The sequence below is a fragment of the Bison bison genome, unplaced genomic scaffold, assembly GCF_000754665.1.
Source record: "Bison bison bison isolate TAMUID 2011002044 unplaced genomic scaffold, Bison_UMD1.0 scf7180017864503, whole genome shotgun sequence".
NCBI lineage: Eukaryota > Metazoa > Chordata > Mammalia > Artiodactyla > Bovidae > Bison > Bison bison.
In genome coordinates, this window is record NW_011495061.1 from 4,099,816 (window position 1) to 4,123,873 (window position 24,058).

General features: G+C 45.0%; 2 protein-coding genes across 6 annotated transcripts in view; both read left to right on the forward strand.

The window, feature by feature from the left end:
- The window catches only part of OLFML1 (olfactomedin-like 1), a 30,386-nt gene extending 14,985 nt beyond the window's left edge, over positions 1–15,401 (forward strand). The window contains exon 3 of the mRNA XM_010829273.1: positions 13,591–15,401. Coding sequence (XP_010827575.1) covers positions 13,591–14,381 — 791 coding nt within the window. The 3' untranslated portion in view covers positions 14,382–15,401. The remainder of the gene's footprint in view (positions 1–13,590) is intronic.
- A 3,214-nt stretch (positions 15,402–18,615) lies between these two features.
- The window catches only part of PPFIBP2 (PTPRF interacting protein, binding protein 2 (liprin beta 2)), a 158,991-nt gene continuing 153,548 nt past the window's right edge, over positions 18,616–24,058 (forward strand). For 2 of the 5 annotated variants that reach the window (XM_010829277.1, XM_010829278.1), the window contains exon 1: positions 18,621–18,783. The gene's annotated coding sequence lies outside the window, so the exon portion shown is untranslated. Of the gene's footprint in view, positions 18,784–24,058 lie in introns of all 5 variants that reach the window. The other 3 variants (XM_010829275.1, XM_010829274.1, XM_010829279.1) reach the window with 3 other exon arrangements.

The window sequence follows — 24,058 nt, forward strand, 5'->3', positions numbered from 1 at the left end:
GACGGCCTCAGCTGCAGTGGCTTGGTTCTTCTCCACGTGGCATCTGATCTTTTGGAGGTGAACCTGGGCTTGTTCTCATGGTTGAGGAAGATGTCTGAGGGAGAGGGCACATGCATACCAAGATCTGGTTGCTTTCACCAAGTTTTTTTTTTTGCCAAAGCAAGTTCAAGTCTGGCTCTGGAGCCCATCCTTCCAATAGAACTTCTAATAACATCAGTATGAGACTTTTGGTCTTGCTGCTTTGGAAAAGAGGCAGTCATCAAGATGAGTTTTTAAGTATGCAAATATCTATATGAAGGCAATGGATGGAGCACCAGTGTGACTGAGGGGAGACTGAAGAACCTGTAAGAGGGCTGCTGAAAAGTTTAGGATGAGGTCAGCAAGTGCTACACCAGCCTACTTTGAGAAAGGATAGAACAGCATCAGTATGACTGATTGTATAAGAAGAATTCATGGCAAAATGTCAAAATGATTCTGTTTTCTAGCTAGATAAATGGGAGGATGGCAGTATCACACCTTGACACTGAGAAAATTTTCATCCTTTTCAGTTTAAGTAAGAATATTGAAGGAAAAAAAAAATAACCCACTATGCAGAAACCAAAACTCAGCTCAGTCTTTAAATAAAAATTAAATAAAAGCAGAAAGTTCATAATTATAAGCTTGAAATGCTTAAGATGTCGCAACAGTTAGATAACTAATGCAAAACAGAGGCTGTTTGATCAGAAATTCCTTGGAGGACTGCCAGTTCCATGCTTCACTTGTGCATGAGTGTTGACCAGCCTGGATCCTCTAGGACAACAATTCTCAAACTTTTATCTCAGAAACTCATTACATTTTTAAAAAAATTATTCAGGACCCTAGAGAGGTTTTGTTGATGTATGTTAACATCTCTTGATATTTAACATATTTACAATTAAAATAGAGAAATTGTAGTATGTGCCAGATGCTAATCTAGGACAGGATATCTAGCAGTGAACATAGCACATTAGGCAAAAAGCCCTGCCCTCATAAAACTAATATTCTATGCTATGCTATGCTATGCTAAGTCACTTCAGTCGTGTCCGACTCTGTGCGACCCCATAGACAGCAGCCCACCAGGCTCCACCGTCCCTGGGATTCTCCAGGCAAGAATTCTGGAGTGGGTTGCCATTTCCTTCTCCAATGCATGAAAGAGAAAAGTGAAAGTGAAGTCTCTCAGTCGTGTCCGACTCTTAGCGACCCCATGGACTGCAGCCTACCAGGCTCCTCTGTCCATGGATTTTCCAGGCTAGAGTACTGGAGTGGGGTGTTAGTGTGAAAATTTACAATATGTCAGATCGAAGTTAAATACTACAGAAGAAAACCAGCTAAGGTAAGGAGGTTATGGAAAGCTGGCCTCTTCTGAAAGGACACACATGAAGGAGGTTGGCTGTGTTGAACTCCAGCTATAGAGACCCACAGTGGAAGCTGTGCACTCACTACTGCTCACAGGTCTTCCCAGCTTCCTCACACTCCATGCTGTTGAGCAGCACATAGCCATACAAACCAACAGCCATGCATCCTCTGTTTTCTTCTCAGACTCAATGGCTAATCACCAATAAAGGGAAGCTGGCAGGGTTCTGTACTGGGTGCCATGAAATACTTCTAGAGTTGGGAACCTAGATAAACCTTTGATGTGGTTTTGCTGGGCTTCCCAGGTGGCGCTAGAGGTTAAGAACTTGCCTGCAATGCAGGAAACATAAGAGACGCAGACAGGTTCAAACCTTGGGACAGGAAGATTCCCTAGACAAAGAAATGGCAACCCATTCCAGTATTCTTGCCTTAAAAATCCCACAGACAGAGGAGCCCAGCGGGCTACAGCCCACAGGGTCGCAAACAGTAAGACATGACTGAAGGGACTTAGCATGTGGTTTTGCTAAAGAGTTCTGTGAAACTCATCAGAATACATAGAGCATGTATTGTACGCCAGGCTCTGTTTAAGCACTCACCCTGGACTCACAGCCCTTCTGCAGAGCCGGATCTTCCCATGGCTCACTGAGTACCATTCCATATAAGCTGGTCCTCCTGCCCTCCTGTCTTCCATCTAATTAGGCTTTCTAGACAGTGCAATAGCACTTGCTGTTGTCCACATGTACCTCTTGTGATCTGAATCTACTTGATTTCTAAGTTGGCCTAGCATGCATTGTGGTAGCAACTGACTAATACTGCATCATCTGAATCTAACTGATTCCTGAGTTTGGTCAGTAAGCAATAAGAATTTCAATAGTGAGTGAGATATGTACCATGTCCCAGGCCCTGTGGATAAAAAGACAAATAAAGGATAGATTCTGCCTAAAATGCTTGCAAGGAAACAGTGAGCAGGCAATTCCAATTCAGCCCAAGAATTGCCCTGGAAGAGGACTGCACAGAAAGCTTTGGACACACAAAAAAGAGCAAGTAGCTGCTCTGCAAGAGTCAGAGATTTTGTTTTGAAGGACAAGAAGATGTATCCTAAGTTAGCGAAGATAAGCTAAGGAAAAGTAGAGGCAAAGTCTCAAACTTGTGAGAGGCCATGGCAAGCTTGGTGATTACTGATTAGTCCAGTGTGGTGGGGAAGTGACAGAAGAAGTCAGCTGAAGGACCCTGGGTACTATGCTGACATACCAGAAATGCATTCTGTGGGAAACAGACTCACAGAGCAACTTATGGTTGCTGGGGGAATGGATTCGGGGAAGGGATAGTTAGGGAGTTTGGGATGAACATATACACACTGCTGTATTTAAAATGGATAACCAACAAGGACCTACTGTATAGCACAGGGAACTCTGCTTAGTGTTATGTGGCTTCCTGGATGGTAGGGGAGTTTCAAGGGGAATGAATAAATCTATATGTATAGGTGAGTCCCTTCACTGTTTACCTGAAACTATTACAACATTGTTAATCAGCTATACCCCAATACAAAATAAAACTTAAAAGTTATATATATATATATATTTATATATATATATATATATAGGGGAAAAGCATAACTGCCACTAGTTTCCAGGACACAAATAACTTGAAGTTTTATTATTGACTACTCATCTGAGGGCTGTCATTTTTGACATCCTCATGTAACTGTCATTTGCTAGGTACTGACAAATGTTTATTGACATGAATGCAATTCAGGTGGTTGAAGGAGTCCAGATTTATTTATTTTTGGTTGCAGTAGGTCTTCCTTGCTGTGTGAGGGCTTTCTCTAGTTGTGGTGAGCAGGGACCTCTCTTCATTGTGGTGCACGGATTTCTCATTGCAGTGGCTTCTCTTCTTGCAAACCTCAGGCTCTAAGCACATGGGCTTCAGTAGTTGGAGCACATGGGCTCAGTAGTTGTGATTCGTGGGCTTTAGAGAGCAGGCTTTGCAGTATGTGGCATCTTCCCAGACTAGGGACCGAGCCCTTGTCGCCTGCACTGGCAGGCAAATTCTTAACCATTGGACCACCAGGGAAGTCCCAAGAAGTCAAAATGTTACCTTTTGTTGGTTGGCCTCAGCACTGTCATGGCACTGGTGGCGTGCGTTTAGCTTGCTGATGTATTACAATGAGCGTATAATGAGGATCTAGGCCTAGTGGAAGTCAAGTCTTACGCCATCTTGGGCCTGGTCGGTTCTGATCAGTTTTTGTCATGTCCTCAATGCCATTCTCTTAAAGGTTGTGCTCCGTCCCCTTCCCTCCTGTCTCACAACCTTGAGTCTGGCTTGTCACTCAGTTCCCACAAACTCATCAGTTACCTGACCTCTCTTTTTCTGTTTCTTGAATCTGTGCCCATTTTTTCATTCCCATCACTATTTAGATTTTTCTCATCTGGATTACGCTTACAGACTCTCCACCTGTCTCCCTGTTTCCCCTCTCCTCCACCTCTACCCCCAGTTAATTCTCTACTAATAACCAGCACAGTTTTTATTTTTTCTTTTTAAATATTTATTTGGCTGTGCCAGGCCTTTGCTGTGGCATGTGGGATCTTTAGTTATAGCATGTGGGATCCAGTTCCCTGACCAGGGATCAAACCCCGGCCCCCTGTAATAGGAGCACCAAGTCTTAGCTACTGGACCACCAGAAAGTCCCACATCACTGTTTTTAAAATATAACTCTGATTGAGTCATTCCTTATGGAGGGAAAAGTCTCACCAAGTCTGGAGAGTATTACTATTGAAAAAGGGGGAAAATATTAAGAACTTTCAAATAAGTGATATTTATAAATGAATTCACTCTGAGGCCTTGGGCCAAATTCTACCCTAATTGCTTGTCTACAGTTCTGCCTGAGGGGTAAACCACAGATTTTCATTCTCTGATTTGCAAAATGTCAGTATCTCTGTTAAATAATTTGCATCTTGGCTGGACTCAAAGGTTTTCAATTTATTTCTTATCCTTCCTCAACCTTTTAGTCCCGCTAATTATCTCTTCTAAGAGAGGCACAACAGGGAGTTTTAACTTTCCCCATTATTCAAACATTGGAAGTATATTCTCCCCAAATTCCAAAAGAAGAGGAATTTATGAAAAAATTATAGAATATTCACCTGAATAAACTGTACAACATCCAGGCTAAACCTCTTATTTTACAGGTGGAAAAGCTAGATTGACCAAGGGACTTTTAGGGAGTCACACAGAGAACCAAATGGAGTTCAGACCACTGAGATCTCTACTCCCAGTGCCAGGTTCCAGCTACGAGGGACAGGAGAAAGCTGAAGGGAGCACACAGGGGAAACTTCTGTGCTTTCTCCCCCAGAACTGTGTTTCCATGATCAAAACCATCTAGCACTCTCGTGTTTTGCTATTTCTTCAAAGAGGAGTAGAAGGAGGAAGAAGAATGTTTGTATTAATTACTGCTGTATTATATTATTTAAAAAACTATTTGTTTATTTGGCTGTGCCAGGTCTTAGTTGTGGCATGCAGGTTTAGCTGTGGCTTGTGGGATCTAGTTCCCTGATCAGGGATTGAACCCTGGCCCCCTGCGTCGAGAGAGTGGAGCTTAACCAGTGGACCACCAAGAAAGTCCCATTTCTGCTGTATTTTAAATGAATATTTTATCACTGATGAGACATAGATTGTTCCTTGTTCTTAGCCACAGTCCCTCATAGCTGGCTGCAAGTCTGCTGACTTTCCTCCAAGAGGAATGGGCAGGCTGGGAGCTCCCTAGTCAGGACAGATATCTTATCATCCTGCTAATAGGCCCTGGGGAGTCCATTGCCTTCATTTCTTCCTCTCTAGGCATACCCAGGCTCACCCATTCTCCACCCCTTCCCACCATGTCCACAAGCCCATCCACCATGTCCCTTGGGCTGGCTGGGGGTGTCCTGGCTAGGGGTGTCTTGGCTGGCCCTGCCTTCCAGCTCAGATTCAGCTCAGAGGCTCCCTTAATTGGGTGATCTATCAGGTTACTTATCCAAACCTTTGCTTTTTTAGCTTGGAAGATAGAGATTAAAATATCTACCACTTAGATGAACTATAAGATCTAGATAAGCAAAGAAGTACCTAATCACAGTACCAAGCATATTACATGTATTTGTAGGTATTTATTAATTTTTCAAGCTTTTGGACTTGTTCCTCAATAGGGAACAGCTTCTGAGCTTCTCTCATGGCCCATGGGACCACCCCTTTCCCATTAAAGGTATCTGTGATCACATACAGTCCTAAATCCTTGTTCATTCATCATCTGTCATCACAGAGCTTGTGGGAAGAGGAGAGCATTCACATGAGACAGATTCAGCTGGTCAAACTGAGACAAGGCATACTGAGCCCTGGCAGAGATAGGTCCTGGTAAACAGGGCAGCCCGCCCCCTCTCTTCCACACCACAGCGCATAGCCCTCAGAGTTCAGCATGTAGGGGGATCCTTCTGTTAGCTGCTCCTGCAATGCAGACAAAGGACCCTGAGTGCCATGTTGAGATATTTGAAACTTATTCTAAGGTTCCCAGCTGTCCCAGGCTTCTCTACCTTTCCTAGGGATTTGGTCTCTATAACCCAGGCCAACCAGGATGAAACTGACCCAGAGGCCATAGGGAAACAATCCCCTAGTCTGGTAAAACAGGTCAGTAATGGGGCATGGTGGAAACTGTTGGCTGAGAGACTTCCATAATGATGCTGAAAAGTCAGCCTCTGTGTACAGTGTAGAATTGAATCTCAGAGACAGAGTTTTGGGTGAAATAGAAAAGAATAGCTTTATTGGTTTGCCAGGAAAAGGGCACACAACTGACTGGTCCCCTGAAAAACTGTAGTCCTAACCTGGGAGGATTTGGTGGTTCTAGGGTAGCTGACAAGGATCAAGGTGTGTACAGGGTCTGCCCTCCTTTAATACGGCCTCAGGTGGTTTCTTGATGAGCTTCTCAACATTATCAAACTGTGACCTTCTCTTGATTGAAGAATGCTAACATCTTCCAACCTGACCAACCTAGACAGCAGGTTAAAAAGGAGAGACATTACTTTGCCAACAAAGGTCCATCTAGTCCAAGCTATGGTTTTTCCAGTAGTCATGTATGGATGTGAGAGTTGGACTGTAAAGAAAGCTGAGTGCCGAAGAATTGATGCTTTTGAGCTGTGGTGTTGGAGAAGACTCTTGAGAGTCCCTTGGACTGCAAGGAGATCCAACCACTCCATCCTAAAGGAAATCAGTCCTGAATATTCATTGGAAGGACTGATGCTGAAGCTGAAACTCCAATACTTTGGCCACCTGATGCAAAGAGCTGACTCATTTGAAAAGACGCTGATGCTGGGAAAGATTGAAGGCAGGAGGAGAAAGGGACGATAGAGGATGAGATGGTTGGATGGCATCACTGACTCAATGGACATGAGTTTGAGTAAACTCTGGGAGTTGGTGATGGACAGGGCGGCCTGGCGTGCTGCAGTCCATGGGGTCGCAAAGAGTCAGACATGACTGAGCTATTGAACTGAACTGAACTGAGTATCTTCCATTTGTTAGGGATTTTAGTTCTGCTGCTAAGTCGCTTCAGTCATGTCTGACTCTGTGCGACCCCAGAGACGGCAGCAGGAGAGCTCAAAGATACTATTATATGCATCTCTTGAAGTCAACCAAGACCCTGCCCCAAGGCTGCACTACTGTTTCTTGACTTCGCCTCCCTCTTCCCTGGTTAGCAACTGTTCCAATCTGCCCTTTGGAACTCAGGGAAGGTCATGGAGGCTGGAGTCTATTCCCTAGAAACAGGGGATACAGAAAGTCTTCTGAGCCTCGGAGCTCCACAGGGTTCTATTCAGTTTCAATAGCTTGCCCCAAAGTTTGGTCCTGGCCATGGTGTGAAACATGCAAGTCCTCTGGGAGCAGCCACAGATGGCACGACCCTAACCACATCCCTGCCATATGCTGCCTTGGTGACAATATTGTGTCACGTTTTTAAATTAAATAATGCATTTGAAAGTATTATAAAAACCCTAAAGTGCTTTACAAATTATTATTACTTATGACATCTGCAGTCAGAACTCTGGGTGTGCAGCACTATTTAAACCCTAGAAAAACATCTGCTTGAATGAACCTACCTTCCTTACTAATTCAATAGATGTTTGTTGAACCCACAGAGCTCTCAGGCAGTAGAGTACAATAGCAAACATGAACACAAAAGCCTTGCTTTTGTGGATCTTATAGTCTAGTGAAGGAGAAGGACAGTGCACCAGTAAATAAAACAGATAACATAATTACAAAACTCAATAAATGATCTCAAGGAAATAAGAGAGATGCTACAGAAGATCATTTTAAATTTAGATACAGTAGTCACAGGAAGCCTTTTAAGGATCTGAAATTGAAACTGAGGTTTGAAGGATGAGTAGGAGCAGACTGTGGAGGATCAAAGAAAAGAACACTTCCAGCAGAAAGAAGTTCAAGTGCAAGAGCCCTGAGGCAGAAACAAACTTGACAGCTCCCAGAATAGCAGGAAAGCCAATGAAATCTCCACACAGTGAGGCCAGGTACAGTGAGGCAGGTGGGAGTATAGGGAGGGAGTGGAGGATCAAGTCCGAGAGACTGGGAGAAGCCAAATCGGATAGATGTTTTAGGCCAAGTTAGTGGTAGGGAAAAGCGTTTAGCAAGTCAGTCACATACTTCATGTTTTTATACAGATCACTCATCCTGCTTTGTGGAGAACATTCTGTAGATAAGCAAAAGTAAACTCAGACAAATTGGTGGTAGTAGTCCAGGCAAAAGGTGAGGATTCACAGAGTGCCGGGGGAAAGGAGGGGGTGGAAAGAGGAGGATATAGAAATATAGTGAGCATTTTAAGTGTAACATCATAAGTTAAAGAGAGGTTTACTACCAGCACTTGCCAGTTTGGAGAGATGGAAAGAAAGGAATCAAAGATGACTTCTGGACAGGTAATTTGAGTGATGATTTTTGCTTGAAATGGGGAAAGGAAGAGAGTTTGGGGAATAAAAGCAAGAGTTCTGCTTTGTACAGAGAAGTTTGAAGGTAGCCAAGTAGGAACACGGAGTAGGCAGTTGGATGAAAAAGTCTGGGGCTAAATAGACATCCAGATAAGATGTCATTCCAGATAGGAATTCTTATGTATTCATTATTCAGAATTTATAGTGCTATTCAGAGCCATGGGAAAGAATGAAGTTACTTGGAAAGTTATCATAAATAGAGAAAAGAAAAAGTCTGAGGACAAAACACTTAAAGGTGGATGATAAGGGACCAGTTATGAATGCCAAGAGAAAAAAAATCCAGAAAGATGGGAGCACAAAGAAAAGCAAAGGTGTTCTATAACCAAGAGAGAAAAGAGTTTCAGGGAGAAGTAGCAATCAGGTCATCAAAGTTTACTGAAAAGTTAATTAGGATGAAGACTGAGAATTGACCCTTAGATTTTGCAACATGGAGGTTGTTGATGACCTTGAGAAAAGCTGATCCAGTGGAGCAGGCAGGGGAATTTAGACCTGTGGAGACCTGGAGCTGATCTGAGTAGCTTAGGGCGTAAGTGGAGGTGAGGAACCTCCTCTTTTAAGGAGTTTTATTATAAAGTGGAGCAGAGAAATGGGGTCACACTAGAAAGCTTCTAAGATGATCTGGTAACCTGATTGTTTACAGAGGGGGAGGAAGAGACTGTTGGGCAGGAGAATGGAGGTAATTTCAGTAAGCCCTTGTGTTGGTGAGATTCATTGCAAAAGTAAAGAGAGCAGGAGGGAAGGCAAATAGTGTGGGTTCATGTGAAATTGATTAATAGATTGGTTAGTTGGAAAACTCATTCATTCAGCAAACACTGGCTTCCTATGTGCCAGTTGCAATCCCAGGGGCAAGATACACAGCAGTGAATGAAACAGATGAGACAGTGCTCATGCCCTCATGGAGTTTATGCTCTATTGAGGGGAGCTGAACAATAAATATGTTAACAGATGAATTTATAATATATCAGAGAGAAGATGACAAGCACTAGGGAGAACGATGAGCTAGGGTAAGGGGGTTGTGCGGAGCTGGACAAGGGGGCTGCCATTTTTAATAGGGTGATCAGAGGAGACCTTGATAATGAGGGAGCATTTGTGAGCAGACCTAAATGGAGCAAGGGAGGAAGGCATGTAGTTATCTTCAGGAAGAGGGTTCCAATCAGAGGGAACAAAATGTGCCAATTTCCTGAGGCAGGAGTGTGCTTGGCACAGTCTGAGGCACAGCAGGGAGGCCAGTGTAGCTGAACAAAATGCTCAAAGTAGGAGAGTTTGCAGAAATCAAGGCAGAGAGGCAGTGGGCTGGCAGCCCCGGATGGCCTGGAAGGTAGAGCTGAGCTTTACTCTGAGTCAGATGGGAAGTCACTGGTGAGTTTTAAGCAGACAGGGAAATGATCTGACTTATATTTTTCAAAGATACCTTCGGCAGCTGTGGAGAGTGGCCTCTGAGGTCAAGGATGGAAGTGTGGGAGGCTATTGCAGTAATCCACACCAGAGATGATATTGTTCTCTGATTGCATCTGTTTTCTTAGTGAAATCAGAGGTGAGATCTTCCTAGGAGAGTGAGGAGGCTATGATGGAAGCTTGAGGAATGAAAAGAAGGTACGGTTATTGTGGGTGATGAATTGATTAAAGAACTATGGTAGGGTTCCTCACCTCCAATTATGCCCTAAGCTACTCAGATCAGCTCCAGGTCTCCACAGGTCTAAATCCCCCTGCCTGCTCCATTGGATCAGCTTTTCTCAAGGTCACCAACAACCTTCATGTTGCAAAATCTAAGAGTCAATTCTTGGTCTTCATCCTAATCAACTTCTCAATAAACTTTGATTACTTGATCGCTACTTCTCCCTGAAACTCTTTCTTCTCTTGATTGTAGAACACCTTTGCTTTTCTTTGTGCTCCCATCTTTCTGGATTTTTTTTTTTTCCTTGTCATTCATGACTGGTTCCCAAATAGCTGGCAGTACACACAGTTTGCCAAATGCTTACTCACCTCCACCTCTGGGACTTCTCTGGCCATACATCTTTCCTACTGTGTCCACTCTCTCTCCTTTCACCATATTTCTTTTCCTCTGACTCCAGTTGGCCTCCAGTTGGCCTGGAGAACCTATGTATTTATTAAGAACAAAATGACAACCCACTGACACATCCAGTTTCTTATATTGAAGCTTTTGGAAGGATTTGCGGAGGCCCTTGGAATGTTCAGTTCTCTTCAAGAGACTGTTATACATTCGACTGTCACTCCACCACTTCACCCTATAGCAGTCAGTGAGGGAGACCTAGAGACTTCCTGTGCTTTTTTAAGACTTTCCTCTCCTACCTATGATATAGACCTCGGCAGGATTTGAGGGAGACATACAGGATTTCTCATGCTTTTAGTCAGGCCACCACACCCTGCCTCTGTGACATGCCCATCTCACAACAGACTGTCTAAACAGGGCAGTCCCAGCAACAAGCTCATGACTGGAATTGATGACCCACTTTTTCTAAAATGGCGAGTGGCATTCATCTAATCTTGACCCATATCTCTCTCTAACTTGTGAGAATCCCAAGACCCTGAGGTCTTCTTGAAGATAGCAGATGTAAGGGCCAGGTGGAAAGGGCTTACACCACTTCTGTCTACATCCCACTGGACAGGACATAGATCAATAGGTGCAGCTTATGTACAAAGGAGGCTGCGAACATGTGCCTGGAGAAGAGGAAAATGAAATGGTACCTGATGAACGCAGATATTTGTCTCTGTGGTGACACAGAGATCAAGGGAGGGCTTCTCTGGTGGTTCAGTGGTAAAAAATCTGCCTGCTATGCAGGAAACAGGGGCTCGATCCCTGATCCAGGAAGATCCCACATGCCGGGAAGCAACTAGGCTTGTTCACCACAGCTATTGAGCCTGTGTTCTAGAGCCCAGGAGCCACAGCTACTGAGCTAATGTGCCACAACTACCAAAGCCCGTGTGCCCTAGAGCTCATGCACTGCAACCAGAGAGTAGCCTCAACTTGCTGCCTCTAGAGAAAAGCCCGCACAGCAACAAAGATCCAGCTCAGCCAAAAAATATAATAGAAATAAGTAAATATATATATATATATATATATTTAAAAGATCGAGGGAGAAAAAAACCTTTAATAAGGAGGAACTAATCAATATTGCCATTCTACAGAAAGGTCAGCTAAAATACGGACATAAAAGGTTGAAATTTTCAGTTAGGAAGTCTGTGGTCATGCTTTAAAGGGTCATTTTTGTGAAGTTATGGTGAAGTGAAAGAATGGGAGGTGAAGAAATGGGTGCAGAGAGTACAAACTATAGGAGAGTCTAGTTCTATAACATGGTAGAGTGAAGGAAGTTGGAAAAGGTGTCTAATTGTGGGAGAATTGATATTTACAAGCTAAAGAACTGGTAGTGAAGGAGAAATCTGAGATGGGAAGGGGGATCATTCATGGAGGGAACTAAAAGGCAGGAAAGGATGAGACAGGAGTGTAGGTGAACTAACTAGTCTTCACAGGAGGAATGACATGGCTGCTTCTAAGATATGTGGGAGGGGAGCAAGGTTAGGAGTTGAAGAAAAAGTCTATAAGTGAGGAGCAGGAAGTCAAGGAAGTTCACGTCTAGTAGTATTTATGTTTGCAAAGGCGTTATTATGAAGGATCGGTGGGCTAGTTGTGGGGCAAAAGGAGGGCTTTAAGATAGCTGCCATGTGGAAGATGGGCTGAGCATGGAGAGCAGTATAGTATTTAGGGCTCAGTTGACGTTGGAGACCCCTTAGTGTAATGATACCAGTAGGCACCAATGTGAGATTTTTTTCACCAACACACAGCTCTCAAGGGCAGAGGCAGATCTTTGAATTGGTCTAGGATCAAAGAAGGAAGGGTTTTTTGAGAGAGTAATAGTCTGAGTGGCAGTGAGGAGCTAGAGAAATATAGGCCCCTTCTTTTTACTCCATCTTCCTCCACCTAGTTTAGAGCCCTTCATCCTGTTTGGATTACAGAAATACCTTCTGCTTGGTTTCCCTGATTTTAGTCTCTTTCCCATGTATCTATTGTACACATGACTATCAGCTTAATTAGTCTTGTAGAACAGTGGCCATGTTTCATTCTTATTCAAAAGCTTTAGTAGCTCCCTACCTTCTTGGAGAATTAAATCCATATTCCTTAGCTCCACCCTCAAGGTTCCAGGCACAGAGCAGGTTTCAACTAGTTTGTTTTATGCATCTAGTTTTATACACAAAGGATTTAGCTTATACTGGATGAAAAACTGTAGTACTTCACTAAGTTTGAAGGACTTTCCCAAATGCAATTTTGTTAACTATTGGGAAAGCTTCTCCTACCCCTCTCAGAATGTCCTTCAAGGTGTCTTTCAAGGGCTAACTCAAAGGCAGGTTCTCCCCTGTATCAAATGATATGTCTCTTCTCTGTCCTCTTTTTTGAAAAAAAATTCATTTTAAGCTTTATATCTAGAGTCAGGCACCTATTAAGCAAGAACTGTGCCTAATTTATCATTGTACCCCAGCCCATTGTACCCCCAGCTCATAACACCTAGCTTAGTATCTTGCTTTTTGTTGGTATCCAGAGTCGGCTGACTAAAGGCATGCATGCATTCATGAGTAAATGAGTAATGAGTCAATGGACATGAATTTGAGCAAACTCAAATTTAGTGAGATAGTGAAGGACAGGGAAGTCTGGCATGCTGCAGTCCATGGGGTCTCAAAGATTCAGACACAACTGAGCAACTGAACAATGACAACAATGTTCTAGAAAGTTTAAGAATCAGAATCCTTCCTGGAAGGTCATCTTCTCACGTTGTAGGGTTGATATTATAATTGTTATCCTTAGTACTTAGCACTGTTCTAAGACAGTACTGTAAGCTAAGTATACAGCAGAAACCTAGTAAAATCTTGGCAAACACAATTGAATTAGGTGCTTCCATACTCAGTGCGTCACCTGAAGTGCTCTGGAGAGTGAACAGGGCCTAGGACACAGCAAATAGTTGTTTATATCTTGATTTGATTAACTTGACTAATGAATGCTCTTATAACCTGACAGCAACTCCCTTCACAGACTCAGTTATTCTTTAAAATCTTTGATTCATTGAATCCTACAATCATTGACTGATCTTTATGTGATAATTTAATATTAGACACTGAAGGAAAAAAAAAAAGCAATCTGTGAGAAAAGCAGACATCTCATATGTTCATAAAGTAACCTCTCCTTTTCCTCCTTTGTGGCTAGGCTGTGACAATATGCTGATGGGCATAAAGTCTCTGAAAATAGTGAAGAAGACGACTGACACAGATGGCTCTTGGATGAAAGATGCTGTCAGTGACTCTCCAAAGGTTTATGTCTTCATTGGGTCCAGAAACAACACTGTCTGGGAATTTGCCAATATACGGGCCTTCATGGAAGATAGCACCAAGCCAGCCCCCCGGAAGCTGATTCTAACACATTCCTGGCAGGGAACAGGCCAAGTGATCTACAAAGGTTTCCTATTTTTTCACAGCCAAGGGACTCCCAATGAGATCATCAAATATAATCTGCAAAAGAGGATTGTAGAAGACCGGATGCTTCTCTTTGGAGGAGCAGGCAGAGCCCTGGCCTACCAGCACTCCCCTTCAACTTACATTGACCTGGCTGTGGATGAGCACGGGCTCTGGGCCATCCACTCAGGGCCAGGCATCCGCAGCCATTTGGTTCTCACAAAAATTGAGCCTGACACGCTGGGAGTAGAACACTCATGGGACACTCCATGCAGAAGCCAGGACGCTGAAGCCTCGTTCCTCTTGTGTGGGGTCCTCTATGTGGTCTACAGTTCTGGAGGCCATGGCCCACATCGCATCACCTGTGTCTATGATCCTCTTGGCACCATCATGGAAGAGAATCTGCCCAACTTGTTCTTTCCCAGGCGGCCAAGAAGTCACTCCATGATCCATTACAACCCCAGAGATAAGCACCTCTATGCCTGGAATGATGGAAATCAGATGATTTACAAACTCCAGACCAGGAGAAAGCAGCCTCTCCAGTGATGCATTACAGTGGGGAGGGAGATGGCCAGGGATGCTGTGCTCCAGGATGGGGGGCCAGGGCCCCTCTGCAATATACTATAGTATTAATATATTAATAGCATCCCACTAATGGCACACAGGGAGATGAGGGGCTGCAAGTGGGGATGCACACACATTCTTTTCTAGATGATGTTGCCTTTGGTATCTTCTAAAAGCTTAGATGACAGTCTGTCATTCAGGAATTTTCAGGAAGTTCCATTACCCATCCCAACACCCTGGTGCTCAAGGCCTTCCACATCCTGATCCAGCTTACTTCCAAACTTTTCTTTTTAGTAAAGCATTTTAGCATGTACTTTAATAATTCTCCCCACTCTCACCTTCTCAGCCATTAGAAATGTAGGCCACACCCTCATACTCCTGGCTTTTCTCCCCTCTGGCCTTTGCCCAAGCTCTTTCCTCTTTTACAGTTGCCTATTGATATTCTCCTATTATTCACTACCCAACTAAAGTACTATTTTTTGGATTAATTTTTATTGGAGTATACTTGCTTTCAATGTTGTGTTAGTTTCTACTGTACAACAGCAAAATGAATCAGCCCTGCATACACACGTATCCCCTCCCTTTTGGCCTTCCTTCCCATTCAGGTCACCACAGTGCATTAAGCAGAATTCCCTGTGCTACACAGTATGTTCTCATTAGTTATCTATTCTATACATAGTATCAATAGTGTAAAGTAATATTTCTTGTTGATGTTTAATTTTGATTTCCCCTGGTACTGTCCCTACACCAAGCAAGGCGGTCGTAATAAGAAAGTGAAAATATTACCATTTGAATACCACTTTCCAGTTATAAAGTGTCTGCATCTGTGTTAGAACTCCTCTCACCCTTAGGAGATAGACAGGGACAAGCCTTTATAGACAGAGGGTTTCGGTGAGCCATTCAAAGTACCAAAGCTACAAAAGGAAAGAGCTAGAAAAGACCGCAAAGCCCATAATCTTGTCATTGTCCAAGGAAGCATCAAATATATGTTTGTTCACCCAACTTTTCTCAGCAGTTTGTTAATCATTTCAGCCTAAAAATAACGGCCTGCCTCTTTAGCTAGTTTCATGCCTGCACAAGACCCTCCTGTAGGCCTTTGAAAAGCTACTTCCTCCAGAAAACCAGCCTAAGGCTGAGGACCCTTCTGTAGACTCATCTTGCCTTACCTTCCCCTGCTTCTTTCTTCCTGCCTGAAACACAATAAAAGTGACACTAAGCAAATAAACCTCATCAGGTTCTATTTGCCTACATGCCCTCAGCATGAACGTTTCAGGGAGTGCTGCCCGTGCCTGGATTTACAGTGAACAATCCCCAACTCACTGAGGCCTTCAGGAAGTATTCTGGAATCTGGATGGATGCCAAATAGCAGGCAAGGGACTCCCTGCCACAGCAGGCGTGCCACGTGGCACAGGGGACAGAGACCACCTGGGCCTGTCTGGAGGGGCTTCTTCAAACTTTCCCACACAATTGTTCACTGCAGGCTGTTCAGGTCACAAGTGCAGGCTGTGGTGCCAGTCTGTGTCATGTGCTGGGGCCTCTGTCTTCCCAGGTTGGTCACATGAGAGGGTTTGCTCTGTTTGCAGCTGTTTTCCAACTCTGCCAAGCCCAGGCTGGGACCATAGGCAGTGAAGAGAGGGGTGGGGTTTTTTTTCGTTTTCTTTCCCATAGGATTTGAGTAGCTGTTTGGCAGAATGGAATTGCTAAGCCCATGGACATAGCACAGTTACCCACAGTTCTAACAGAGTGGTACAGAGAGCTCAAATCCATTGTGGAATGAGGCAGATATGAATAAATAAATGTGGTGATATTACCCATTCCATGGATTGGGGGCCATTTGCTGCCCCATGGGTAAAATAACATTACCTATTTCACAGGGAAAAGGAATGTGCCTCACAGATGAGGGTAGCAGGGGAATTAATCAGAGTGGGATTACTCATAAATCCTGCATACATGGTGGCTTTGGAGGCGCAGAGAGGCTACCTGTGTGCTGTCTACCATTCATCTGTGATAGGCTTTGCTTTGACAGTTATGCAGGGCACACCTGCCACTAACAACCCACTCTCATGCCTTAAATTTCTGTAGCTAGAATCACCTTTTAGGTTAAGACATTTTCTCCTGGAAGCCCCTGTTAACAGGGCACTTTGTTTCCTGGGAGCCAGGGGTAATCATGTAGGTCTGTGACACTTCTTGGGCTTCTTTCAGATGAACTTTTCAGTTCTGGCCTCTTGTTGGATTTTACTGAGGATTGAAGGTCCTAAGATCTAGACCAGTGGTTCTTAAACTTGACTGCACCTAAGAATCGCCTGAGGAGGTTTTAAAAATCCTGATGCCAAGCCATACCCTCAGACCATTCAATCAGAGCCTCTGGAGGAGGGACCAGACAGTGCTGTGATTTTTAAGTTCCCTCCCCTAAAATGGTCCCAAAGTGTGAATAAGCAGGAAAATCAGTGATTTACACCATTTAAAAAAAATTGAAGTATAGTTGATATACAATGTTGTATTAGTTTCAGGTGTACAGCAAAGTGATGCAGTATTTTCTTTTTCACATTCTTTTTATTATAGGTTATTACAAAATATTGAATATAGTCCCCTGGGCTATACAGTAAATCCTTGTTTATCATTATACATATATATATATATATATATATTAGTGTGTATCTGCTAATCCCAAACTCCTAATTTACTCATCATTCCCCTTTCCCTTTCGGTAACCAGAATTTATTTTCAATGTCTGTGACTTATACCATTTTTAAAGATGATTTTTAAAAAGTAATGTATAGTTCTAAAGAACAGACTATCATTTTCTGGGGACTGCGGGTCTCCTAGGGCAATAACATGTAGGATTTGGAAACACCCATGAACTCGTGTGAACCATGGCAGCCTCCTCTATAAAAGCCTCTGAGCTGCTATTTTAAGGAAGTGAAAGCGAACTGAAGAGTGTCCTGTTGTAACACAACTCTTGTGGGCCCCAGCCTTCCTCTGCTGGCTTTGCCCTTGGCCTGCCTCTGGCCGGGTTCCTGCAGTGACCAGAGTCTCATGTTTGCCAGGGTGGCTTAAGTTTTGTTCGCATGTACAAGTCTTCTGGGCACACTGGTAATTTCAGACCGTCAGGATAATATAAAAAAAGATGTGTCTTGTGGAGTTGATGAACAATCCAGCCTGTAGAAATGTAGATAAAAACTGAGGTTAGGGAGATAGTGACTCCTGCCAGAGCTGGGGACTATGCCAGAGTCCTTGGTGTCGATGCCATCTGAGGCCCACAGGGATTTTAATCCGCTGAACTGAGCAACCAAGTCTTGTGGGCCCAGACAGGGCAACAATCTAGCAGTACCACCAAAGGGGATTCATGCCCTACACCGGGGGAAGGCCTTGGCCTAGGTCCCCAAAGGCCCAGTCCTGCCCCGATCCTACAATCCATTCCTGTGCTCAGCAAAGCTTTTGTTGTGCCTGTGGAACCCCCGCCTAAATGCTGGGCACAGGACAGGACTATTTGTCCCTAGCTGTTCACAAGAACGGGTGCCGGCGCCTTTGATTGACGCTGACCGCTAGAGGGACCTCCACTCCAGGTCGCGGGGTTCGAGAGCGGCCAGATTCTAGGGTGACTCAGTCTTCCGAACTGGGGGCGCTCAGAGACAAGAAATGAGATTGCCTTCAGGCCAACCTCAATTTGAACTAGCTCGCCTGGGCCCAGAAGCTGGGACTGCCTCTAAAACATTCTTTCTATGACATCTCTTTTTGCAATTCTCGACACAAGTTCCCTTTCTGCTTTTCGCTTTTATTCCCTATGGCCAAAGAACGGTGCTCGAGGGCTGGAGAAGCCCAGGGAACCGGGAGCCCAGGACCGCCAGGCGTCAACCGGGGCCGGAAGGGTGCTGGAGAGGGAGGTGACAAGAGCAGGGGCGGGGCTCCTAGGGGCGTGGCCGCCAGAGAGAGGCGGGGCTTAAGGGAATGGTAACGTCGTCTTAGGAGGCGGAGCTGGGGCTGGGCGGGGCTGGGGCTGGACCGGCGGGGGCTGAGCAAGTTTGAAGGGGCGGTGTTGACGAGGCAGGTCGCTAAGGAACTGGAACTCTTGGCGGTTGGGTCCCTGCGGGCTGCCACGGAGCCTAGAGGGGAGGGGGCGTGGCAGAGGGGCGGTCCCGGGGGAAGGTGGGACGGTCTGGGAGCGGGCGCTTCGGGACGAGCCTCCCGAGTCTCCCGTGGGTCCCCGCCCCCGTCACGTGGGCTCCGGACGCGGCCGCTGCCGGTCGGTCCGCTGGTTGGTCGGTTAGTTGGTCGGTGGGTCAGTGGCCTGCTACTCGTTTCTCGGCTCTCATGTTCGGAGGTTGGGGGGGACAAGTGGAAAGGCCGCACACCTGAGCTGTCCGGAGAGGAGCCCAACACTCAGGTCAGTGGGTTCTCCCCACGCCCCCCGGGCCCACTGCGCAGGCTGAACTGGGAGCCCCCGCAGGGGAATTGCCTTAGGAACCGAGATCGCCGAGTGTGTCCCAGACGCGAGGGCGGGGACCCTCCTCCCCTTCTCTTGCCAGATTGGGAGGCGAATATAACTCCTGGGGATTTGCTTCGCGTCTCCTCCCAGTCCTGTCCGAAGTCTACGGACTGTCCGCGCCCCTACAGGTGCCGGGATGGCCCTGGAGATGCGCGGGGTGGTTGGTCATCCCAGCTGTGTGTAGTGTGTCAGAGCTCTGCTCATTTGGTTGGAGCAGCGGCGTAGTCTAGAGAGATAGCCCAAGGTGGTCGGGAAGCTTACGGTCCGTTTTGCCCAAGCAAATCGGTGTTCCCCAGAGCGTGCGTCCAGCTGCAACGCCTTAGCAGAAATCAACTCTACTGTAATTGGGAAAATGCAACATGCTTTTCCAAACCTCAAGCCACTGCGTCCCAAAAGACGGCAAGACGGGGATGGTTCTGTGTTCCTCTCCTTCATGACATCCTGACTCCAGACCTTCAGTTGTTCCTCAGATGAAAATAAGATTATATATTTAAAGACCAGGGCTTCCAAAGTGTGCATAAGATCAAAACAGGCACTCTAGCCAGCATTTAGTCCTCTTAAAAAACAAATCCAGAGCATTTTTACTTTTAGAGCAGCTGGATGTTTGTCTCCCTTTGTATATTTTCGTTCACTTCCTGTCTCATATCTCTTTCTCCCAGTTCCTTAATCAATTATACTACAAATCTGCAATGTTACCAAATTTTATGTTGCATTCTATGACGTTTAATGCCCAACAAAGGCAGTTAGCTGTACACAAAATTCGTCTTCTGCGTGTTCAGTCTTTGATTGTTATTTGTACTACGTGAAAAAATACTTGATTTAGGGGTTATTTCTTTTTTACTTGAGGCTTAGGTAGTCTGTATGTAATCTGCTTAAATTCATATTTAGGTGACTTTGAAGTGGGAGATGAGGGGGACTGGTGAAATTTTACTACGCTCATTCATAATTTTTACTTAATAATACATTGTTAGTATTGTTAGTAACAATAATACATTATTGTTAGTATAGTTAGTATTACTTAATACTACATTATTGTTAGTATTGTTAGTATACTTAATAATACATTATTGTTAGTAATCTAACAATAATACATATTGTTAGATTAATAATACATTATTAATCTCAAGTTCAGTATCTCACTGAACTTGAGATTCAGTGATGTGCCAGTTATTAGCATATTGCTACTACAGAGATAAACAGCATCATGGTCTCTTTACTGGGTCAGCTATGTGCTACAGGTGCCTGACAAGTAGAATGAAATAAATGCTATGAAGGAGGTATGAGCAAAGTGTTGTGGGAATTTATCTTTCATCTGATTGTGTAAAACCTGGGATAATTTCGGGAAGGCGGTGACATGTGCATGGTGGACCTTGAAGGATTTCTCCGGGCAGAGGTAGGTAGAGTGTGACCTGCCCTGTGAGAACTGTGTACGCAGGCAAGCACTTCATAGCCTGAGAAGTAGCAAGTGGCCCAGCTTGGCTGCAGTGGCAAGTGAGAGACAATAAAGCTGGTGATAAGGAAGAAACCTGTTCCCAGCGGGCCATGAAGGCCAGGTGGAGAAGTCAGGGCTTTGAAATCATGAGCCTCAATAATGGCTTTTAAGCAGGAGATTGATTGATGGTTCTCTGAATTTAAAGTCTGGGACCTTGGCCCTTGACCCTTTCAGCCTCCCAAACCTCTAGCCCAGTGGAGAAAACCCAGTAAATATTTGTGGAATGAATGATCTGGCAACACTTGGTAGCAGTGCTTTTCAACCTTTAACAAGCTTAAGAGTCACCTGGGGATCTTGTTCAAATGCAAATTCTGATTCCTAGGTCGGGGTGGAACCTGACATTCTGCTTTTCTCGAAAGTTCTCAGCAGTGCAGCCCCTTCACTTATCTATAGCAAGGATTAAAAAAAAAAAAGTTTGCAAACCTGGCTGAGCCTCAGAATTGCCTAGGGAGCTTTTAAATTACTCAGATTAAGTAGGTCTGGCATGTTTTTACCAAATTCCTCTGTGATTCTGATGAAGGCCAAATGGAAACTGCTAGGTGAGAGACCCTGGGGTTGGAGAAGCCCAGTGGAAGATCAATTAAGATAGAAGTGACTAGGGCCTGTGCTGGATCCCGGAGAGGATACAGGTAGGAGAGACTAGAGAGACAGAATCTGTGGGCTAGGGGGCCAGATGGAGAAGTGAGGAGGGAGGAACAGTCCTGAAAGAACTGCGCTTTGGACAAGGAATGCCGTAGCCTTTCGGCTGTCAGATTTGCGGTAATATTTGGAAGCTGTTTTTCACTTGGCTATCAAAAACATTTCCTTCCTGATACATAGATTTGTTCATGACACTCCTGCTTGAAATCTGATGGATCCCCTTTTGCAAAACATGGGAAGGAATAGCTAATACGAACAGCACCGTTGAGGCATTTAAATGTTGAGGCAATAAACTTAAAGGTTTATTAAGTTCCCAGACTGAACACCCTCATTAAAGAAATATCACTCAGGAAAAAAAAAAAGATGTCACACTGTCATCACTTGGTGTGGGCACAACTAGGCTGAAACTCTTGGCAGCTTTGTGTTTTCCTGAGTCACTATTTTTCCTGCTTCCTCCTTCCTCAGAGCAGTTCCACTTGTTTTCCTAGCATCATTCTTCGGTTTCAACACTTGATGACACCTTTGTGTCTCCGTTTCTGCAGAATCCACTGCTGGTCCCAGAAGGGCGGGCTGTATCCTTTATAGACTCTGAAAGCCAGGTCTTGCAGATCTTCATGAGGGCCGTTCTTATCTCTCAAGCAGTGAGTACTCTGCTAAGAGATGCCATCTCAGAGCGTCTGTTTACTGTTAGACCTAGATCGCCTCAAGGCTTTGAGAGTTCCAGGGTGCTGCTCACTCTCAGCTTTATCTTCGGGAAATTTATGATTTCTATTTAGTACTCCTAGGTAGTCCTTACTACGGTGCTTCCTTGTAAGTCTTACTTTGATTTCCTCTCTCAGTCACAAACACATTTATGCACACAAGAACACAGCTTTCACTGTGCACAGTGCTTTTAGTCATCATGTTCCATGTTGTGTAGTAATCTTGGCTTCTGTAACACATTTGTAGATGGAAGGTATAGACAAGATGGGATAGGCTTGCCTCTGAAACGGATAAAGTATACCATCCTTGTTTGGCATTCAGAGTTCCACAGAGGCTGGCAATAATTTGACTCATCAGCTGCATCTCCACTGTTCCCCAAACCGAGTAGCTTAACAATTTCTACATTTTGTGCTTCTCTACCTTAACATACACTATTTTCTCTTCCTGGGAAGTCCTTTTGTCTCTGTTCTGCAAGATGCATGAACTCTTGCTAATCCTTCAGGAGGCAGAACAAAGTCTTGAAACATCTCTCCCTCCCCAACCCCCAAGTCATTTTTGTTGTAGCATCCGGTTCCGATCTCTGCTGTGGTACATAATGCACATCTTTTGCATGTCTCTCTGTCCACACCGTCTCCAAACTCTGAGCTGCCCTGGGGCTGCGTCAGCCCTGATGTTCCACCCAACTCTCAGTAGATGTTGAGGAAGAGTTTGTGGCAGAGGAGGGCCTTGAGCTGGGTGGTGTTACCGTGTTGCCTTCAGTAAAAGGGGGAAAGGCAGATGGTTTTGTGCTGGAGATAAGGCAAGGAACAAGAGCAGAACCTGAAAGACTAGGACAAGCCTGATGAGTGGCCTGCAGGGCTGGAGTCATAGGGTGAGATGGGGAGAGGACTCTGGGAGAAGTGAGGCTGGAGTCTCAGGCCGGGGAGAGATCCTGGAAGGTCTTGAAAGCTGAAGTTAAAGAATTTAAATGTAATGTCGATGACCTTGAGACTAGGTGAAAGCTGTGCTTTCAGGAGGATTCCAGGCTAAGAAGGGCAGGTTGGAGAGACAGGGAGGGGTTTATGAGAATGTGCTGTTGGAATAACCCATTAGGTAGATTAGGACCTAAATCAAGTCAATGGGTGGAGAGGAGTGAACAGAGGTGAATGAGCTTGCCAAGAAATCCTGCAGGATTTGGTGACTGATGGGATTTGAGGGAGAGAGAAAATAGTCAAACTGGACACTGACATTTTGTGCTAGTTTGCTGGGAGAAGAATGAAGCAATTGTTAGCAGCATGAAAGCATGGAGGAGCTCCTTGGAAGGGGGAAGGGAGATGAGGGTGGTTGACTCCCTTTGGAGTCAGGAGGGAGCCTTGGGTAGTTTCTCGCATGCTCCCTATATTTTTACCCGTGAGGATGATGACATCCAAAGACCCAGGGTCACCCAGCTGCTGGTGGCAGAAATCAGGCCTTCTGGCCCTCTGGCCCTGGGTTCTGTCCTATGTAGCTCAGTGGGTTTGAACAGATGAGCGCTACCGGAAAGTCCAGATGGAGACTCCATTAGGCAATGAAAAACGAGAAAGAGACCAGGTTTGGGGCAAATTCAGCCTGCAGAACAGCTAAGGCTGGAGACTTAAAGTTCAAAGACTCAGAGCGAAGTGTCTGTAGCAGCCAAGGCCACTGGGGGTGTGAAGGCTCATGAGATCTTTCTGTTTTGTGGTGATGGGAAGTAGGGAGTGCTTTATGGTATCAGCACTCTTACACTTGTTAGTGCTTAGTGCAAGTACATGGGTATTAAATGGTTTTTCTGGGAATGCAAGCATCAATCCGTCAGTTCCATGGAAAGATGTATTCTAAGGACCCAAATATCCCCCACCCTGCCCCCTCCTTACTGCCAGCAAGTTTTAGGGACACATCCAAACAGTTATGAGAGGTTGCCTGTGTAGTATTGGAGTGAGGGTAGTGGGGATGCCTATCTGGGGAAGGTGGTCAACCTTGAGAACCTTTTCTAGGCAAAGACCTATGTGTAGGGCCAGTGTCAGGGATTTAGATGGTTGAGTGAGGGACAGAGCTGTCCGTTAAGGAGGGAAGGCCTTTTCTAGAATCTACACTGCTGCCAAGAGACTCAGTGGCCCTGAGGTTGGATTTCCTCCCCTCTTTAACTTTCCCTTCCACACCTCTCTACCTGGCCAGGCTCCCCAGCCTTTCAGGATGAGTCCTACCTTTGCCCTGACACAGTGGTTACCTCAGTTTGCTAAGGCAGAGCTGGGTTAACACATGTGAAGCCTTTAGATGATTGCCTGGCATATGATACTTGCCCAATAAAAACAAAGACACAAGAAACGCTGGGATTCAACTTTG